Consider the following 21,811-nt stretch of genomic DNA (forward strand, 5'->3'; position numbering starts at 1 on the left):
ACACACGATTTTACTTGTCAACTCATTATCAAGCTCTTGACTAGGTGAGCCAGGTAAGCTAATTCAGGGCTACAACATAACTGAAACGTCTTGGGTTTATGAAGAGAGGTTTGAGAACCACTGCATAGCCCTTGACTCAAACCGATTTGGATCTCAATTAGTGTCATTCCTTTATAATCCAGTGCTTTCACCATGGCACACTAGGTGGGTGCAATGAATTATGTAGAACAGAAAATTAGCAGGTTCTGGACCTTGGTAAAATTTGAATAACTCTGCTCTATACCCATAGGCCATTTTCTCAGTCAAAAGTATGCCGTGCTGAAAGGGCAACGTGTAAGTGAGAAGCTTGCAATGTAATGGTCACCCAATACTCGGTCCCTGTGGTTTGGTGCTGCTAGGGTCAAGTTTACTAAAGCATTGGGCGTGTTCCACTGCCCAGGCGTTACTGACGCCTAACAGATCTCAGCTGTGTGGTGTTAGGGCAAAAGACAAAAAGTGCACCTCCTTGGGTGTTTTATGTAACAGCTAAACACGTCATGGGTGCGTTCCTCTGCCCAGGCATTGCTGACGACTGCCGGATCTTAAACGCCTGGATAGGTATTTAACATCAGCTAACCACTTATTGCCACGTTCAAAACAACTGGGAACTTAGAGAATCTCTGACTTTAGTGCGTTCATGACAACTGGGAACTGGAATCTTTCTTGAGCTCCAACTTTGTGAACTGAAGATTGACGTCATGATTTAACCTAGTTTTTTCCCCAGTTGTCTTGAAAGCACCATAGATAGACATGTGGAGTAATGAGTAGGATTCTGTGTTTTCACGTAAAAAAAAAAAAAAGAGATTGCTTTTGATAGTACTTCATCTGCGGCAGGTAGCCTAGTGGTTAGAGCGTTGGACCGACTTGCAGAGTAAAATTACATTTAAATATATGCCTTCCTAATGAAAACTAGTTTAAACATTTGAACACATTTAATGGAAAAGAGATGTACAGTACCAGTCAAAAGTTTGGATACACCTACTCATCCAAGGGATTTTCTTTATTTTTTTAAACTATTTTCTGCATTGTAGAATACTAGTGAAAACTTAAACTATGAAATAACACATGGGATCATGCATTATGGGGTATTGATAAACCAATTAAAATATGTTATATTTGAGATTCTTCAAAGTAGCCACCCGTTGCCTTGACAGCTATGCACACTTGTCATTGGGTGTGTGCCACTCCAATACTTGTTGACGACATGGTTTTGCTGTGAAGATTGTTAGATTGGAGAAGGGTCAGTGCTATCCGGGATCATTGGGAAGTCCCTTAAGTGGACATTTAAAACGTTTAAAGGTAGAGGTTAAGGTGAGGGTTTAGTGTAGGGACGTCCCAAGGACCCCGGATAGCACTGACCGTTTGAGAAGTGCGCTCCTCTCACCGCTTTTGGCCGTTCAACTGTAACGGACCATAGACCTGTGCACTGCATCGATTAAGGACATTACGTTTCCTTTCCATACGTGTCACCGTGGTCAAAGCACCCTTTCTTTCCTAAGACCTTTGTCGCGTTCAAAAAAACTGGGAATTCGGATGCATCCCGTCTTCATTGCGTCCATAACAACTGGAAACTCGGGAAAAATAGCTCCGACTGGGTAAAATCGTTTTGAACAGTCATCCAAAGAAGATCACTGACGTCTTGATTTGACCACGTTTTGTACGAGTTACCAGTTGAAAGCACCATACATTCTCCGAGCTACACTAGTGAACACGGTTATCGGTAATATTACAGCAACAAAGCCATCCGGACGCGGGGAGGCAAACTGGGACTGACTACCACATGAGTGAGAATACCGGGGAAAGGCTCATTTAACGGTATTTCTCCGGTATAGGCTAAGCGGTAGAGCCTACAGACAAAAATAGAAGACAATATGATAAGCAGATCATCTTTTGCTGACTCGAATATTCTAAACACTTTCTGTCAGCAACAATGGAATTTAGTTTTATATTGCCTATTCTCTTCACGTTTTTTGCCACTATGGTGACCTCATTGTTCAGTAACAACGATACTCTGCTGCTGATTCGTCCTCTGGCTTTGCAGCATCCAAAGCAGATCACTCAGGGGATGAGGGCTCGTTGGTGCAATCCGTGAGCGATGTGGTGAAAACTGGATTAGTTAAATCAGGACCGTTGGTAAATCTTACGGAGTAACAGGGGACAGTAGCAGGGCTAACCTCTGCGGACAAACCGGAGGAGGACAGTGAATGCCAATTCGTGGGGAAGATAACGGATCCGGTGGCAGCGGACAGAATGACAGTTTGGAAGGAGGGGATCCACGCTGCCGTGCACGAGCAAATGGTGAAATCTGGCATTATGGTAATATAATGTTCTGTATGAGTAGCCTATCCTATTTTGTTTAATTATAACATTATTGATGTATCAGAATACACAGTTGCAGGTAATGCGCATGACCAAGGTGAAAATATTTGCTGCACATCCAACTAATTTACAAATGTATTTATAAAGCCCTTCTTCATCAGCTGATGTCACAAAGTGCTGTACAGAAACCCAGCCTAAAACCCCAAACAGCAAGCAATGCAGGTGTAGAAGCACCGTCACACAGATTGGCTACAAGAGCAGCACCTCTAATTGAATTAGCCATGCCCATGCTGCTAGTAGCCTACAAGCTACTTGCAGCATGATATTGGGTGGCAGTCCAGTCCACTGTGTCTGACTGACTAAACCATCACCGTAGGTACTGAGAAGAAACACTAAGGTGTCAGTCAGCACCTTGGAGGGAGGGAAAGAGAAAGGGAGCGGACCTATGCCTTTGGGAGTGTCAAGGTGACACAAGGGGAGAGTCAGGTGTCAGGTCAGTAGCCTTCTGAGAGAGAGTGGGATAAAGAGGTAAAGCAATGGGGGGAGAAGATAAATAGTGAGGAGTAGAGGAGACTTGGTCAGACAGACAGTCAAGTGCTAGATCAGCACCTAGCAGATAAAGGGAGAAGTCAAAAACATGAGCTATATAATTGATTTACATAAGCTTTGACTGGCATGAAATCACTGCAGCAGCACAACATACAGCGCCTTCAGAAAGTATTCAGACCCTTCACTTTTCCCACATTTTGTTACGTTACAGCCTTATTCTAAATTGGATTTAAAAAATGTTTTCCTCCTCGATCTACACAAAAAAATAATAATAACAAAGCGAAAACTGTTATTTTTTATTTTATTTTAGCAACAACAAAAAAAAATAGATACATTATTTGCGTAAGTATTAATATCTTATTAATACCATAAGTATTCAGACCCTTTGCTATGAGACTCGAAATTGAGCTCAGATGCATCCTGTTTCCATTGATCATCCTTGAGATGTTTCTACAACTTGATTGGAGTCCACTTGTGGTAAATTCCATTGATTGGACATGATTTGGAAAGGCACACACACCTGTCTATATAAGGTTCCATGGTTGACACGGTGCAAAAACCAAGCCATAAGGTCAGGGGTCCTTAGAGACCACTTATGCTGCTTGTGCCTGGAGCTGGCCCTGAGTCCAATGTTTCTCAACCTCACTTTCTCCTTCCATCTCTCTCTTCCTCTCTCTCTTCATCTCTGACAGTCTGGCCAACAGTGCTGGAACTCAAACCCCGCCTCAGTGCCGGTGGACATTCCAGGAAGATACTTTGGTCACCTACAGTTCCCTGAAAGGTGGTCCTTTCTCTTAGCAGATAAGGAATAAGTGGACGCAGAATGTGCGCCCATGAAATACGCCCCCAGGATGCAGCGGACCAGCCAGATGGAGAAGATGAGGAGCTGGATGAGGAGCAGAGGTCTGTACGGGACTGGGCAGCATCTCAATACTCTGATGTGGCTTCCTCTCCTAGTCTCCTCTCCTTTCCCCTTATTTAATTGCCACTGCTTACCAGCAGTAACTGGCCATGTCCAAATACCCATACTTGTGTTCTAAATAGTAGTCTTTTTGGGTATGCCAAAACATGTTTTATAGGATGTGAGATTTAGAAAATGTAGTAAAGGCCAGGATGTCATACTAATTTCAGCTTTTCATCTCGTAGAATTTGCGGCACACTGTTGAGGAAGACGATAGTCTTTTGAGACCCACATGCGTTTGACAACAGCTAATTATCCAAATAGTGAATGCTGCGTGGAACAAGCGCCATTTTGCATTACATGACGCCTTCTCAGTATGAATGAGCTTCATCTTTGTTGCTTACTGCATACATTTTTACTAAAAAAGTATGTTCTAAATACCATGTAGTATGATTAGTACACAGTATGTAGATTTCGGATGTAGTAGACAAGACAGATTTCAGACACGGCCATTGTAAATAGTCTTTCCAACTCACTATAACCCTCTCCTGTCCAGTGTCCTCTGCTACCTTACAACCCCTCTCCCTTTCTCCAAGTGTCAGTGAGTGTGTCAGTGAGTATTGTCTCTGTGAGGTGATTTTGCTTAGCAGCTACTTCTATCCACTGCACCACTGGGGACTTAGGACTGACCAAGGCTCCAAAAACAAGGTGCAAGAAAGAAAGAGGAGGAAACCCCCCAACGAGTTGAGGGAGAAACACAAATCAGACCTTGGATCAGTGTTGGAGGCCAGCTTAATTTTACTCCAGTAGAAAGTCTGTCTGTAACATCTGTATCCTGATCTCTATTTCTGCAGGGTAGAGTTCACCACTGACTTTACCTCTCTGTAAGCCGATCGGACGGACGGACGGACGGACGGACGGACAGACGTTGTAATAAAAGCATGGTAAAGTATGAACATATGATTTCAGTGGCCATTTTACTCACACCATATGAACTGTTTTGTGTTTCTCCATGCTGCGCTTGGCTGAGTTGGGCTGGGCTGGGAGAGACCATAAATATACTGCTGACCTGAAAAAAAAATAACCAAAATCTAAAACATAACCAAATTTAACTAATTCTGAAATTAAATGTCAGTTTACAGGTAAGTAATGTCCGTATAGCTTTTTCTGTCTCGGCTGCACCATCATCTAGCTTTGCTGACCTAGGTTCTGCACTTTTTTTTCATGAACCAGTTGTCGTTAACCATCTGTGCATGAAGGTAGACTAGACTTGATGTTTATAAACCAGTCTGTTCCAATGTGTTTTATCTTTTTCCTTGGCCAGGTGAGGGCAGCAGAGTGGACACTCAGATTTGTAAACCTTTGTGTTTTTCCCAGGGTGCAACGGGAGCAGCTGGCAGCCATCTTCCAGCTGCTGAAGGAGAACCAGGAGACGTTTGGGGAGGTGTCAGAGAGAGACGTGGAGGAGCAACTCTACTCCATCTAAACCCCTAGTCTACTCACAGTCGACTGTACTACGTCTAACTCTACTTTCCCCAAACTCTACTCTATGTTAATCCCACATAAAGGTCACAATCAAGATTAAAGTGCAATCACATGGTCCACAGGGTTTCAAAGGGGGTGTTGTTTCAAAGGTCCACTCTGTTTTGAGGCACATACTCTTCTCTAAAGATTCTGAGGTGATGCCAAATCAGGCTTTGGATAGTTGGGCCTGAGTGATTTGATTGGTCTGATAAAATACGAGGTTCTTATATCGTACACACCCATGAAAGCCAACAGTTTCAGCAAGCCTCACATCAAACTCTTATCTGAACAGATCTTTCTCCTTTCAGCTATTCCCTCCTGCCTTGCCTCGGCCGTATCCTTATCTCGTCCATTGCTATCTCTCCTCACCCTTTCCCATGGAGCACCATTTCCCATGGAGCACCATTTCCCATGGAGCACCATTTCCCATGGAGCACCCTTTCCCATGGAGCACCTTTTCCCATGGAGCACCCTTTCCCATGGAGCACCCTTTCCCATGGAGCACCCTTTCCCATGGAGCACCCTTTCCCATGGAGCACCCTTTCCCATAGAGCACCCTTTCCCATGGAGCACCATTTCCCACAGAGCACCATTTCCCACGGAGCACCCTTTCCCATGGAGCACCCTTTCCCATGGAGCACCCTTTCCCATAGAGCACCCTTTCCCATGGAGCACCATTTCCCACAGAGCACCATTTCCCACGGAGCACCCTTTCCCATGGAGCACCCTTTCCCATGGAGCACCCTTTCCCATGGAGCACCCTTTCCCTCTAGATGCCTCTGTTTGAACAAACACATCATTGGTGCGAACACAAACATCTACATTAGATACTCCAACACGGCTTCTGCTGTTTATTACTTTTATATACCATTCAAAGCAATAAACACTGTGTATTTGATACAAGTAATGGCGTCATCGTTGTGTCAATTCTGGATTTTGTCGTCTCCCCTGTGTGTGCAAGTGTGTGGATGGCAATGTAATCTGACTAAATGTCTGTAATAATAATAATAATGAATAATATATTTTATTTGTAGAGACCTTTTAGTTTTCAGACAGAAATCAAAGCTGTGCAGAGTTGCATACTTACTGCATTCATACTGCATGATTTTTACACTAAGTTTGAAACTGTTTTTGAAGAAGCAACAGATAAGGCAATCACATCAGCCATCCATTCCATGAAGGATTGTGCAACATCTTCTTAAGGCTTTATTGAGCTTACACATTAAATGTATTGCTAACGCTTTTGGGATTTGAAATGTTTCTCCTAAAATGTCTTTACATGTCACATGCCTATGCATTTATTTATTAGTGGTGTAAAGTACTTAAGTAGTACTTACAAAGTATTTGTACTTAAGTCGTTTTTTGGGGTATCTTTACTATTTATATTTTTGACAACTTTTACTTCACTACATTCCTAAAGAAAATTATGTACTTTTTATTCCAAACATTTTCCCTGACACCCAAAAGGACTCATTACATTTTGAATGCTTAGCAGGACAGGAATATTGTCTAATTCACACTCTTATCAAGAGAACGTCTCTGATCATCCCTACTACCTCTGATCTGGCGGACTCACTAAACACATGCTTCGCTTGTAAACGATCAAAGAAAATGTTATTTGTCACATGTGCCAAATACAACAGTGAAATGCTTACTTACAAGCCCTTAACCAACAATGGGGCTATATACAGGGGGTACCGGTGTCAAAGTAATTGAGGTAATATGTACATCTAGGTAGAGTTTATGCACATATAATAATAGGGAGTAGCAGCAGCGTAGAAGAGGTGGTGACAAGCCAATTAGTCTGGGCCATTTGATTACCCGTTCAGGAGTCTTATGGCTTGGGGTAGAAGCTGTTCAGAAGCCTCTTGGACCTAGACTTGGCGCTCCGGTACCGCTTGTTGTGCGGTAGCAGAGAGAACAGTCTATGGCTAGGATGGCTGCAGTTTTTGACAATTTTTAGGGCCTTCCTTTGACACCACCTGGTATAGAGGTCCTGGATGGCAGGAAGCTTGACCACAGTGATGTACTGGGCCATACTCACTACCCTCTGTAGTGCCTTGCGGTTGGAGGCCGAGCAGTTGCCGTACCAGGCAGTGATGCAACCCGTCAGGATGCTCTCGATGGTGCAACTGTAAAACCTGTTGAGGATCTGAGAACCCATGTCAAATCTTTTCAGTCTCCTGAAGGGGAATAGGTTTTGTCGTGCCATCTTCACGACTGTCTTGGAGTGCTTGGTCCATGTTAGTTTGTTGGTGATGTGGACGCCAAGGAACTTGAATCTCTCAACCTGCACCACTACAGCCCCGTCGATGAGAATGGGGTGTGCTTGGTCCTCCTTTTCCTGGAGTCCACAATCATCTCCTTTGTCTTGATCACGTTGAGGGAAAGGTTGTTATCCTGGCACAACACAGCCAGGTCTCTGACCTCCCTATAGGCTGTCTCATCGTTGTCGGTGATCTGGCCTATTGTGTCATCAGCCAACTTAATGATGGTGTTGGAGTCGTGCCTGGCCATGCAGTCATGAGTGAACAAGGAGTACAGGAGGGGACTGAGCACGCACCCCTGAGGGGCCCCTGTGTTGAGGATCAGCGTGGCGGATGTGTTGTTACCTACCCTTACCACTTGAGGACGGCCCGTCAGGAAGTCCAGGATCCAGTTGCAGAGGGAGGTGTTTAGTCCCAGGGTCCTTGGTTTAGTGATGAGGTTTGAGGGCACTATGGTGTTGAACGCTGAGCTGTAGGCAATGAATAGCATTCTCACATAGGTGTTCCTTTTGTCCAGGTGTGAGAGGTCAGTGTGGAGTGCAATAGAGATTGCAGCATCTGTGGATCTGTTGGTGTGGTATGCAAATTGGAGTGGGTCTCGGGTTCCTGCCATGACCAGCCCAAAAGCATTTCCTGGCTACAGACGTGAGTGCTATGGGTCGGTAGCCATTTAGGCAAGTTACCTTAGTGTTGTTGGGCACAGGGACTATGATGGTCTGCTTGAAACATGTTGGTATTACAGACTCAGACAGGGAGAGGTTGAAAATGTCAGTGAAGACACTTGCCAGTAGGTCAGCGCATGCTTGGAGTACACGTCCTGGTAATCCGTCTGGCCCTGTGGCTTTGTGAATGTTGACCTGTTTAAAGGTCTTATTCACATCGGCTGTGGAGAGTGTGATCACACAGTCATCTGGAACAGCTGATGCTCTCATGCATGTTTCATTGTTACTTGCCTCGAAGCGAGCATAGAAGTTATTTAGCTCGTCTGGTAGGCTCGTGTCACTGGGCAGCTCTCGTCTATGCTTCCCCTTGTAGTCTGTAATAGTTTGCAAGCCCTGCCACATCGACACGCATTGGAGCTGGCACGTCGGAGGGCATAGGTGGATTTCTTCTAAGCTTCTTGAAAGCAGCAGCTCTAGTCTTTGGCTCAGTGCGGATGTTGCCTGTAGTCCATGGCTTCTGGTTGGGGTATGTACATTCTGTCACTGTGGTGACGAAGTCCTCGATGCGCTTATTGATAAAGCCAGTGACTGATGTGGTGTACTACTCAATGCCATTGGAAGAATCCTGGGAACATTTTCCAGTCTGTGCTTGCAAAACAGTCCTGTAGTTTAGCATCTGCTTCATCTGAGTCACTGGTGCTTCCTGCTTTAACCTCTACAGGATCGGTGGGGCTACGTAGGCTAATGCAGGACGGTTGAGCTAACGTAGGCTAATGCGATAAGTATGAGATTGTAATTAACAAGAACATTTCCCAGGACATAGACATATTGGATATTGGCAGAAAACTTCCATTTGTGTTAATCTAACTACACTGTCCAATTTACAGTAGCTGTAGTGGAATAATACCATTCTATTTGAGGAGAGTGCACAATTATGAACTTGAAAATGTATTAATAAACAAATTAGGAACATTTGGGCAGTCTTGATACAACATTTTGAACATAAATGCAATGGACCAGTCTAAATATTTGCACATACACTGCTACACTGGAATTTTTTATTGTATTTTATTTCACCTTTATTTAAGCAGGTAGGCTAGTTGAGAACAAGTTATCATTTGCAACTGCGGCATGGCCAAGATAAAGCAAAGCAGTTCGACACATACAACAACACAGAGTTACACATGGAATAAACAAATATACAATCAATAATACAGTAGAAAAATCTATATACAGCATGTGCAAATGAGGTAGGATAAGAGAGGTAAGGCAATAAATAGGCCATGGTGGGGAAGTAGTTAAAATATAGCAATTAAGCACTGGATTGGTAGAATGTGCAGAAGATGTATATGCAAGTAGAGATACTGGGGTGCAAAGGAGCAAGATAAATAAACAAATACGGTATGGGGATGAGGTAAATTGGATGGGCTAATTTACAGATGAGCTGTGTACAGGTGCAGTGATCTGTGAGCTGCTCTGACAGCTGGTGCTTAAAGCTAGTGAAGGGAGGTAAGAGTCTCCAGCTTCAGTGATTTTTGCAGTTCGCTCCAGTCATTGGCAGCAGAGTACTGGAAGGAAAGGCGGCCAAAGGAAGGGGGTACCAGTGAGATATACCTGCTACAGTGTGTGCTACGGGTGGGTGCTGCTATGGTGACCAGTGAGCTAACATAAGGTGGGGCTTTACCTAGCAGAGACTTGTAGATGACCTGGAGCCAGTGAGTTTGGCGACGAGTATGAAGCGAGGGCCAGCCAACGAGAGCGTACAGGTCGCAGTGGTGGTTAGTATATGGGACTTTGGTGACAAAACAGATGGCACTGTGATAGACTGCATCCAATTTGTTGAGTAGAGTGTTGGAGGCTATTTTGTAAATGACATCGCTGAAGTCGAGGATCGGTAGGATGGTCAGTTTTACGAGGGTATGTTTGGCAGCATGAGTGAAGGATGTTTTGTTGCGAAATAGGAAGCCAATTCTAGATTCTACATTTTGGATTGGAGATGCTTAATGTGAGTCTGGAAGGAGAATTTACAGTCTAACCAGACACCTAGGTATTTGTAGTTGTTCACATCTTCTAAGTCAGAACCGTCCAGAGTAGTGATGCTGGACGGGCTGGCAGGTGCGGGCAGCGATTGGTTGAAGAGCATGCATTTAGTTTGACTAGCATTTAAGAGCAGTTGGAGGCCACGGAAGGAGAGTTGTGTGGCATTGAAGCTCATCTGGAGGTTAGTTAACACAGTGTCCAAAGAAGGGCCAGAAGTATACAGAATGGTGTTGTCTGCGTAGAGGTAGATCAGAGAATCACCAGTATTATCTTTTACCAGATATAATGTGTTATATTCTCCTACGTTAATTTCACATTTTCACAAACTTCAAAGTGTTTCCTTTCAAATGTAATCTAGAATATGCATATCCTTGCTTCAGGTCCTGCAGGCAGTTAGATTTGGGTATGTCATTTTAGGCGAAAATGTGAAAAAAGGGGCAGATCCTTTTCGCTTGTAAGCAGGAATCAGGAGGACAGAATTATGGTCAGATATAAATGGAAGGCGAGGGAGAGCTTTGTATGCGTCTCTGTGTGTGGAGTAAAGGTGGTCTAGATTTTTTTCTCCCTCAGGTTGCACATTTAACATGCTGATAGAAATGAGGTAAAACTGATTTAAGTTTTCCTGCATTAAAGTCCCCGGCCACTAGGAGCCCTGCCTCTGGACGAGCGTTTTCCTGTTTGGTTATGGCAGTATACATTTCATTGAGTGCGGTTTTAGTGCCAGCATCTTACTTATGTCTGAGTGTTGGAGTGTGCCCTCTGGCTGTCTGTAAGTAAATAAAAACTAGAAAATGTGGCTGTCTGTTTGCTTAATATAAGGAATTAGAAATGATTTATACTTGTACTTGTACTTTTGATACTTAAGTATATTTTAGGAATTGTATTTACTTTTGATACTTAGGTATATTTAAAACCAAATACTTTTACTCAAATTGTATTTTACTGGGTGACTTTCACTTTTACTTGAGTCATTTTCTATTAAAGTATCTTTACTTTTACTCAAGTATGACAATTGGGTACTTTTTCCACCACTGTTTATTAGTTAATTAGTCACACAGTAGCCTAATCCCAATCAAACCGTCTGCCGGGCCTCTATTAATTATATTGTGCTTAGCTTTTTGTAATGTGTTATGTTTTGCTTTTGAAAGCCATACACTTTTCAAATACTGCGCAACATTATTATTAACTATTAAAAAGATTACTTTAAGCTTAATTAGAGAACAGATCTTGGGTTTGGAAGTACAGTAGTGTTTGAGAGGTAAAATTACAAAGGTTTTCAACCAACCTATTTTCTGGCCACTTGATGCGTCGTTACGCACCATGGCGTGAAACCTGGCAAGTGGCCAAGAGGGCAAGAGAGAGGCCAAACAGATCAGCGCGAAACAGTTCAGCGCATCCCACCACGACCAAATGCTTCTTTCAATATATTGCTATAGTCCATTTTCAGTGTACCTAGGTAGATCCTCTTTCTCTCTCTTGGAAATGACAGCCCGAATACGGAGAGTTATGCCCTTGGCGCTGGTGGTTTTCATGTGCGCACTGATCTATGTGCTTCTGTATGGACACATCTCTGAAGACAGCATCGGGTATGTATTCCGCACCAACAAATGGCAACATATTTGACTTGTTGAGTTAGTCAAAGGACGGTATTCAGCCGTTAGTTTTTTTTTTTTAACTGTGGGGAACATTCACAACAAGAATAAAAAACTGAAACTCCAAAATATATTTTTTCTTGTTGTAATTGTTGTATTTGTTGCCCATTGCAGGTATTTGACCCAAATACAAGTTAAGAAAACAGTTTACATTACAGTGCAGTAATTACCGTGTAAATTACATGTAGTTATTCACACACTATTCCGTTTTACACTGTAATCCCATACAAAAAAAGATTGCAGTTTTGAAACTGCAGTAAAAGTTCAGTGACTGCAGTGGACTGTGGAATTCTGGACAAGGTAATTGCAGAATAACTGCCTTGTAGTTATAATTCACTGTAACTACAGTCAAACTGCAAAATGACTGTATAAAAAAAGGGTTATTTTGGATGCGTATTTTGAGCATTATGCAGTTATATTGCACTCTAACTGCAATATTTTTGTCTTAAGGGATTGCACCGTAAGCTAATTGCAGTAACCCTAACCTTACCATGTACTTAGTTCTAAAATGATTAATTACAATACTTGTTACACTGTTATTACATTTATACTTACTTACATAGTAATAAAGACAGTGGTGTAATGTTTTTATGGAAACGGATAATAATCACTTTTAATCAAAATGCTCCAAAAGCTCTGATTATTGAAAAGTGGTGGAATTGTGAAGCGAAAGGGAAATTGGTTTTTATCTGAAAATATATATATTTTTAAACAAATAAAAGAACACTAAAGTGCTGTTTTTTTGTTTGTAATTATTGTGTGTCTGAATCCTATAGGGTCAAATCCTAGATTCCACTTAAGTCAAAACATTTTTTTTATCAATGCATAACTAAGTGAAAATTACACTTCAGTGGAATTTAGGCTTTGCCTCATAGTCTGTAACTTGTTGAAATTGGCCAGTTAAAAGGGACACTTCACCACTTTTTGACATCATATTAAAAATTATAGATGATATCATATTAAAAATTCTAGATGACATCATATGGGGTTTTCTTATCTTTATTTAATGCAGAACATCCTTGTTTTTTCCCCCACACTTATACAGACACTGGTATGGTGCTGGATGTATAGGTGTCTGTATACGTGAGAGAAAAAAGAACAAGATGTTATGTATTAAAAAAAGATCAGAAAACCCCCTATGATGTCATCTATTATTTTTTTATTCAGCCATTTTCTAAAACTACAGTTACTTCCTAGGGGACGGCATCTCCTATAGTAAAAATACAACAGATGTTTTTGGCACATTCATGAAGTATAGGCTTTTTACCACTCTCAAATCAATCAATCAAAAGTTAGGACATATTTAAATAACCCATTAACACACATTGTGCATTTCTCTCATTCTTGGGTCCAGGATCCGTTTCTACGGTGATGGAAACATTGTGGCTGTCTATGACACATCTAAAAGGTGGAGCTTGCCCGCATGGTTGAAAAACCTCCACTATGCCTCCAATGTGGACTTAAATATTAATATAACTAGGAAAACTGCAGCTGGTAACTTCACAGCAATCACAACCAAAGAAAAAAGTAATTCCGTGACGACTGACCCAACAACTTTAAAGCAGACCGTAAAACAGACAAATGGATTAACAGGTGGACCCAGGTCTGCACACAAGGAGACCCCTATGCTCCCCCTGCAAAAAAAGGACTTCGAGCAATATCCCGACTGGGATTTTGAGGATGTTTACATCCGGGACAAGCAAACGAGACAGACGGTAAGCCTATGTTTTTAGACTGGTCACTGGTCAAGGATTTGCAAATATTAACAAACATCCCAAATAAACTCTATGTGTGTGTGTGTGTGTGTGTGTGTGTGTGTGTGTGTGTGTGTGTGTGTGTGTGTGTGTGTGTGTGTGTGTGTGTGTGTGTGTGTGTGTGTGTGTGTGTGTGTGCCAGGCCTGTCCCCAGTCTCTGCGGAACTCCAAGGACCCAGGCTTCCAGCAGGCCTTTATACCAGATGTCCAGTTGTACCTCCACGGTGAACTACTCAACGTGCCAGAGTGGAACAGGCTAGCTCACTTCAATAACCCCTTTGGCTTCATGGAATACACAAACTACACAGGTGTGTGAGTGTGAGCGTGAGCATGCGCACGCAAGTGTGTGTGTGTGTGTCCAGGAGTATGGCTATCCAGGCTGTATCACAACCGGCCGTGATTGGGAGTCCCATAGGGCAGCGCACTAATGACTCAGCGTCGTCCGGGTTTGGCCGTGGTAGACCGTCATTGTAAATAAGAATTTGTTCTTAACTGACTTGCCTAGTTAAATAAAGATTCAATTAAAACAATTATAAAAATCCTTGGCAGGCAGCGCAGCTCGTATGGCCAACTCCCTCTCATCCATGTAGACTTTTGACACAATGACAAACTTTCATCCTTTAGTACACAGTAACAGACGATTAAAGAGGGCGGGTCTACATTGGCTAAGGGTGTGCAATATCAGGAACATGGCATAAATCAAGAAACAGCAAGAGAAGTGAGAAAGCAAGTGGCATTTGTGTCTCACTGACATACTCAGCTACCCCATGTTTAAATAAGAGCATTAGGAACAAACACACATTACAAACGGGTTCTTAGTTTGGGTTTGAGTGGCAGAATAATGAATTCCCAGACATGCATCAACTTCACAAGAGTCAATGCAAATTGAATTACTGAGGTTTTATTTCGAGACTGGCCAAAAAGTAGGACAAAGGTAACGCAATGATTTAATCACGCAAAACAAAACACAGATTCTGGTGCATGGTTGAGGGAAGCACTAACTAAACAGTCATTTTACTTCTCAATATTACATTATTATTATTTTTTTTAATGATCTCAAAATTAAGTCAGCAATTTACAACGTTAGACCACAGCTACATGGCAAACTTCCCTCTTAGCTGCACTTTCAAACTTGGAAAAGACAGGATTTAAAGGAAATGTCAATGAGAACAGTGAGTCAATCATTCAATTAGCAGTTGTTTTCTCAAACCAAGGTATACGCAAATGGAGGCTTATTGGGAGACTCTCATTTGGCCAAAAGACTGTTCTCTGCTCAACTACTCCATCCTCTCTCCTCAGTGATAAGTGATTGAGGAGAGTGTCAATTCGTTGGTTCTATATGGAACCATAATGACTCAAAGAACCCTTCGAGCCCTTCAGTGGTTCTTTACAAGTCAGAAAAGGGTTATTTAATCTTTTAGTGATAATTAAAATGTAGGTGCGCCCACTCATTCAAATATTTTGGGGCGTGGTTTGCTCTTCTTTGATAGTGTGACAAGCGAGAGTGTCATCCCAGTTGATCTAATTTGTTCTGTTATGGCAATATATCTTAAATATAATTAGGCCCAATAGCAGTATCTATTTAAAGACTCTATTTAAAGACTCACGTAAGGCCTTGTGTCAATTGAGAACTGTTTACTAAATCAGTAGCCTCTTACAAATCCCCAACAACCTGATGTTCCGGTTTTCAGCAAAAATGGAAAGAGAGCCTGTGACCAGACTTCGGCTTTTGGACGTTAACAAGGTGACGCTCCATCTTAACTCCTCCTCCACATTTACTGGATTGGTTGAACAGTGCAGAAGAGAACCTCCCCCGACAGTTGTTTTTCCTCCTATCAAGACCAGTATGTATGTAAGAGATCTAGCTTCAGGCGTTTCTTTTATGGCTGCTACGTTAGGTTACTAAAATCAGTGGTACTCAATTCTCTCCTCAGGGACCCCCAGCTGTTCCAGAGATATACACCGGATTCAACTTGGGAATTAGCACAATAGTAACACCTATGGAATTTTAACAATGTAATACAGCTAATTACAATCATTAAAAAAAAGTTATTCAAAAGGTTCTATAAAGAACCAAAAATGGTTGTAACCAGGGGAGAACAACTGTCCCCGCTCATTGAGGATTTCAAGTTCCTGTGTCTAGTGCAGGCATTGTTTTCAGAAAACCGGATCCCCCATTATAGTGAATGAGAAAATAGCAAACTTCGTGGTCAATCATTGTAGAAATAAAAAATGTTTTGAGGACAATCATGGTACCGATAATTACTTCTATTACACCATGTCCTTGAGATGGTTATTTTTAAATCACACACAGAAGAAGTTATAACGATAATTTTGTTGCTAATGGCTTTCAACTTGAGATACTCAATGAAACACTGTGCTAGCCTGCAAAGTCACTTCCGAGAGTATCTCAAACTGCGCATGCAATGTTTCCAAAAACTCATCCATGAAGCAAGATGGCAGCACGCTGAAACAACACTTCACACTTCCTGATCTACAAATGTGCCACAGACTTCACATAGGAAACAATGGGGTGATGTCATCAATGGCTCCATTTTCTTTTACAGTCAATGGTTGAAACCATAGTGGAACCCTTTTTGGTGCTATATATAACCTTTTTGTTAATGGTTCTCTATAGCACCATTGTCACGTTCTGACCATAGTTTTGTTATTTTATTGTTTGTTTTAGTATGGTCAGGGCGTGAGTTGGGGTGGGCAGTCTGTTTGTTTTAGTATGGTCAGGGCGTGAGTTGGGGTGGGCAGTCTATGTTTGTTTTTCTATGTTGGTTTTTGTGTTCGGCCTAGTATGGTGGATATCATTTTTTGAATAAAGAGGAAATGTACGCTTACCATGCTGCACCTTGGTCCAGTCCTTCAGCCAGCCGTGACAGAACTGCCCACCACCAGCGGACCAAGCAGCATGGTAAGGTGGACTCCTGGACATGGGAGGACGTTCTGGATGACAAGGGAGTCTACACATGGGAGAAGATCCTGGCGGGAAGGGATCGCCTTCCATGGGAACAGGTGGAGGCAGCGAGGAGAGCAGAGGCAGCCGGAGAGAGGAACCAGCGGAATGTGGGAACACGGCTAGCAAGGAAGCCCGAGAGGCAGCCCCCCAATTTTTTTTTTTTTTGGGGGGGGGCACACGGGGAGTGTGGCAGAGTCAGAAGGCAGACCTGAGCCAACTCCCTGTGCTTACCGTAGAGAGCATGGGACTGGTCAGGCCCCTTGAGTCTCCTTCCTGTCCGGAGATGCCAGAGTCTCCCTCCTGTCCGGAGCTGCCAGAGTCTCCCTCCTGTCCGGGGCCCACTACGAGGGTCCCCAGTCCGGGGTCGGCGGCGAGGGTCCCCGCTCTGGGGTCGGCGGCAAGGGTCCCTGCTCTAGGGGCGCCACCTAAGTGGGCAGAGCCAGAGGTGGAGCGGGGTTACGACCCTCGCCAGAGCCGCCACTGCGGAGAAATGTCCACCCAGACCCTCCCCTATAGGTTCAGGTTTTGCGGCCGGAGTCCGCACCTTTAGGGGGGGATACTGTCACGCCCTGACCGTAGAGAACGTTTTATGTCTCTATTTTGGTTTGGTCAGGGTGTGATTTGGGTGGGCAGTCTATGTTCTATGTTCTACGATTTTCTATTTCTATGTGTTTGGCCGGGTGTGGTTCTCAATCAGAGGCAGCTGTCTATCGTTAGGTACCCTTTCCCCCCACCTGTTTTGTGGGAAGTTAACTTTGTCTTCGTTCAGGGCACATAGCCCAATGCTTCACGGTTTGTCCTCGTTCAGGGCACATAGCCCAATGCTTCACGGTTTGTCTTCGTTCAGGGCACATAGCCCAATGCTTCACGGTTTGTCTTCGTTCAGGGCACATAGCCCAATGCTTCACGGTTTGTCTTCGTTCAGGGCACATAGCCCAATGCTTCACGGTTTGTCTTCGTTCAGGGCACATGGCCCAATGCTTCACGGTTTGTCTTTGTTCAGGGCACATAGCCCAATGCTTCACGGTTTGTCTTCGTTCAGGGCACATAGCCCAATGCTTCACGGTTTGTCTTCGTTCAGGGCACATAGCCCAATGCTTCACGGTTTGTCTTCGTTCAGGGCACATAGCCCAATGCTTCACGGTTTGTCTTCGTTCAGGGCACATAGCCCAATGCTTCACGGTTTGTCTTCGTTCAGGGCACAGAGCCCAATGCTTCACGGTTTGTCTTCGTTCAGGGCACATAGCCCAATGCTTCACGGTTTGTCTTCGTTCAGGGCACATAGCCCAATGCTTCACGGTTTGTCTTCGTTCAGGGCACATAGCCCAATGCTTCACGGTTTGTCTTCGTTCAGGGCACAGAGCCCAATGCTTCACGGTTTGTCTTCGTTCAGGGCACATAGCCCAATGCTTCACGGTTTGTCTTTGTTCAGGGCACATAGCCCAATGCTTCACGGTTTGTCTTCGTTCAGGGCACATAGCCCAATGCTTCACGGTTTGTCTTCGTTCAGGGCACATAGCCCAATGCTTCACGGTTTGTCTTTGTTCAGGGCACATAGCCCAATGCTTCACGGTTTGTCTTCGTTCAGGGCACATAGCCCAATGCTTCACGGTTTGTCTTCGTTCAGGGCACATAGCCCAATGCTTCACGGTTTGTCTTCGTTCAGGGCACATAGCCCAATGCTTCACGGTTTGTCTTCGTTCAGGGCACATGGCCCAATGCTTCACGGTTTGTCTTTGTTCAGGGCACATAGCCCAATGCTTCACGGTTTGTCTTCGTTCAGGGCACATAGCCCAATGCTTCACGGTTTGTCTTCGTTCAGGGCACATAGCCCAATGCTTCACGGTTTGTCTTCGTTCAGGGCACATAGCCCAATGCTTCACGGTTTGTCTTCGTTCAGGGCACATAGCCCAATGCTTCACGGTTTGTCTTCGTTCAGGGCACAGAGCCCAATGCTTCACGGTTTGTCTTCGTTCAGGGCACATAGCCCAATGCTTCACGGTTTGTCTTCGTTCAGGGCACATAGCCCAATGCTTCACGGTTTGTCTTCGTTCAGGGCACATAGCCCAATGCTTCACGGTTTGTCTTTGTTCAGGGCACAGAGCCCAATGCTTCACGGTTTGTCTTCGTTCAGGGCACATAGCCCAATGCTTCACGGTTTGTCTTCGTTCAGGGCACATAGCCCAATGCTTCACGGTTTGTCTTCGTTCAGGGCACATAGCCCAATGCTTCACGGTTTGTCTTTGTTCAGGGCACATAGCCCAATGCTTCACGGTTTGTCTTTGTTCAGGGCACATAGCCCAATGCTTCACGGTTTGTCTTCGTTCAGGGCACATAGCCCAAAGCTTCACGGTTTGTCTTTGTTCAGGGCACAGAGCCCAATGCTTCACGGTTTGTCTTCGTTCAGGGCACATAGCCCAATGCTTCACGGTTTGTCTTCGTTCAGGGCACATAGCCCAATGCTTCACGGTTTGTCTTTGTTCAGGGCACAGAGCCCAATGCTTCACGGTTTGTCTTCGTTCAGGGCACATAGCCCAATGCTTCACGGTTTGTCTTCGTTCAGGGCACATAGCCCAATGCTTCACGGTTTGTCTTTGTTCAGGGCACAGAGCCCAATGCTTCACGGTTTGTCTTTGTTCAGGGCACAGAGCCCAATGCTTCATGGTTTGTCTTTGTTCAGGGCACAGAGCCCAATGCTTCATGGTTTGTCTTCGTTCAGGGCACATAGCCCAATGCTTCACGGTTTGTCTTTGTTCAGGGCACATAGCCTAATGCTTCACGGTTTGTCTTTGTTCAGGGCACATAGCCCAATGCTTCACGGTTTGTCTTTGTTCAGGGCACATAGCCCAATGCTTCACGGTTTGGTTTTTGTTCTTCATTTTGTCGTCGTCATTTTTTGAATAAAGAGGAAATGTACGCTTACCATGCTGCACCTTGGTCCAGTCCTTCAGTCAGCCGTGACAGTCACTAGCCGGCTATCACCCGCTACTCTACCCTGAACCTTAGAGACTGCTGCCCTATGTACATTGAGTCATTGAAAACTGGTCACTAAAAATGTTTGTATAATGTTTATTGTTTTTAAATCATTTATGTAGTTAGAAACAGATAAGATCAGCATTATTCTGTTGAAATGTAATTTGATCTCTGAGAAATTAAGATTTTTGATTACACACTTTATATGTGCATACTGTATTCTGGACATAGCTCACCTTACATAACTACTGCTGTACATATTGTATTCTGGACATAGCTCACCCTACATAACTACTGCTGTACATACTGTATTCTGGACATAGCTCACGCTACATAACTACTGCTGTACATACTGTATTCTGGACATAGCTCACCCTACATAACTACTGCTGTACATACTGTATTCTGGACATAGCTCACCCTACATAGCTACTGCTGTACATACTGTATTCTGGACATAGCTCACCCTACATAACTACTGCAGTACATACTGTATTCTGGACATAGCTCACCCTACATAACTACTGCAGTACATACTGTATTCTGGACATAGCTCACCCTACATAACTACTGCTGTACATACTGTATTCTGGACATAGCTCACCCTACATAACTACTGCTATACATACTGTATTCTGGACATAGCTCACCCTACATAACTACTGCTGTACATACTGTATTCTGGACATAGATCACCCTACATAACTACTGCTGTACATACTGTATTCTGGACATAGCTCACCCTACATAACTACTGCTGTACATACTGTATTCTGGACATAGCTCACCCTACATAACTACTGCTGCACATACTGTATTCTTGTGTTTACTACCATTTTATCTGGGCATTTTTATTGTTCAGAAATGTGGTGGGTACTCTCTTCGTTCGCAGGACTTTATCCTGTTAACTGTTCCAAATGTCTGAACTGAATTTGGTAAAAGGGCTTTTTTTGTACTCTGAGCCATCGTCTTGGAACACCTTACAAAATACTTTTAAACTGGAAGAACTTGTCCCAATTGGTGTTTTTAAATCACTGATGAAGTATTTTGAGGCTGATTCCCTGACCTGTCAATGTTTTTAATGTGCTGTTTTATGATTTTGTTATACTCTTGTGAATTCTATGGTTTTTACTAGATTACTAGTTTTTACTAATGACTTGGTGCTGCCTATCTTGGCCAGGACGCTCTTGAAAAGAGAAAATATATTTTTTGCGAAAATATATTTTAAAAAAAGGTCTACTTGGCCTATTTTTGTGTAGTTATAATGTGTAGTAGTACAGTACTTCTTGATACTTCTACCATTGACTGGTGACAAGTCAAGTGATGCTTGCTTTATGGAATCCCAAAGACACAGACAAGTAAAACATACTGTGTGTGGTTGGTTACAGAAATAAAGGCAGTGGTGGACCTGATCCCCAAGCCAAGAGAGGCCCTGCTCCTGCCGCGGGGGAACCTCAAGTGTATTCGCTGTGCTGTGGTGGCCAACGGAGGAATCCTCAATGGCTCTCGGATGGGGAAGGAGATCGATGCCCATGACTACGTGTTCCGGTCAGTGTGTGTGTGTGTGTGTGTTTGTGCGCCTGTGCATATTCCTATGACTGCATGCATCTGTGCATCACAATGATCAGGCAATTTTATTGAACCTTTATTAAGGCAGGGAGTCCCATAGAGACCAAAGTCGATTTTTCAATGTTTCAGCTGGAACCTATATTTGGTTCTGGTTCCGGAATGTGTGAGACAGATTCCTATGAGTTTAACCTGTGGTCAATTCCATGGTAATGGAATTATGAGTGTCCAATTTTTCACTTTAAAATGTATGCCAAAAAAAAGCTATTGATTTCAAAGTTGAACAAACCATACAACTCTATGCACAACGACTGCTTTGACCAATTTACACAGCAAATAAATAAATAATAATTTACTGTATAAACGGTGCAAAATCTCCCTCAGTTTTATTCTGTTACCAAAAGTTGTATCTGCACAGTTCTTTGTGTAAATGTGTTTTTGTTCATGTTCATTTGAAATTGTTAAAAGCATTCCTTGTGAATAGAGTTGAAGAGTCTGTTCAAATGTTCATTTGAAATTGTTAAAAGCAGTTGAGTAGTTGAATAGTTTGTTCAACTTTGACATCAATGGTTTTTGTTTGTGCCTTCAGAAAGTATT

At 43.3% G+C, this 21,811-nt stretch overlaps 1 protein-coding gene and 1 long non-coding RNA gene across 2 annotated transcripts in view; both read left to right on the top strand.

The window, feature by feature from the left end:
• Window positions 1–1,215: 1,215 nt before the first annotated feature.
• Window positions 1,216–6,235, top strand: LOC118402618 (uncharacterized). Its single transcript, XR_004829510.2, has 4 exons — window positions 1,216–2,355; window positions 3,600–3,810; window positions 4,663–4,752; window positions 5,186–6,235. It is a non-coding gene; the product is annotated as an uncharacterized LOC118402618 (long non-coding RNA).
• Window positions 6,236–11,648: 5,413 nt separating this feature from the next.
• The window catches only part of LOC118402724 (alpha-N-acetylgalactosaminide alpha-2,6-sialyltransferase 1-like), a 29,607-nt gene continuing 19,444 nt past the window's right edge, over window positions 11,649–21,811 (top strand). The window contains exons 1-4 of the mRNA XM_035800913.2: window positions 11,649–11,887; window positions 13,308–13,668; window positions 13,850–14,015; window positions 21,037–21,196. Of these exons, the coding sequence (XP_035656806.2) occupies window positions 11,712–11,887; window positions 13,308–13,668; window positions 13,850–14,015; window positions 21,037–21,196 (863 nt within the window). The 5' untranslated portion in view covers window positions 11,649–11,711. The remainder of the gene's footprint in view (window positions 11,888–13,307; window positions 13,669–13,849; window positions 14,016–21,036; window positions 21,197–21,811) is intronic.

The sequence above is a fragment of the Oncorhynchus keta genome, chromosome 24 (assembly GCF_023373465.1).
Source record: "Oncorhynchus keta strain PuntledgeMale-10-30-2019 chromosome 24, Oket_V2, whole genome shotgun sequence".
In the NCBI taxonomy this organism is placed as follows: Eukaryota; Metazoa; Chordata; class Actinopteri; order Salmoniformes; family Salmonidae; genus Oncorhynchus; species Oncorhynchus keta.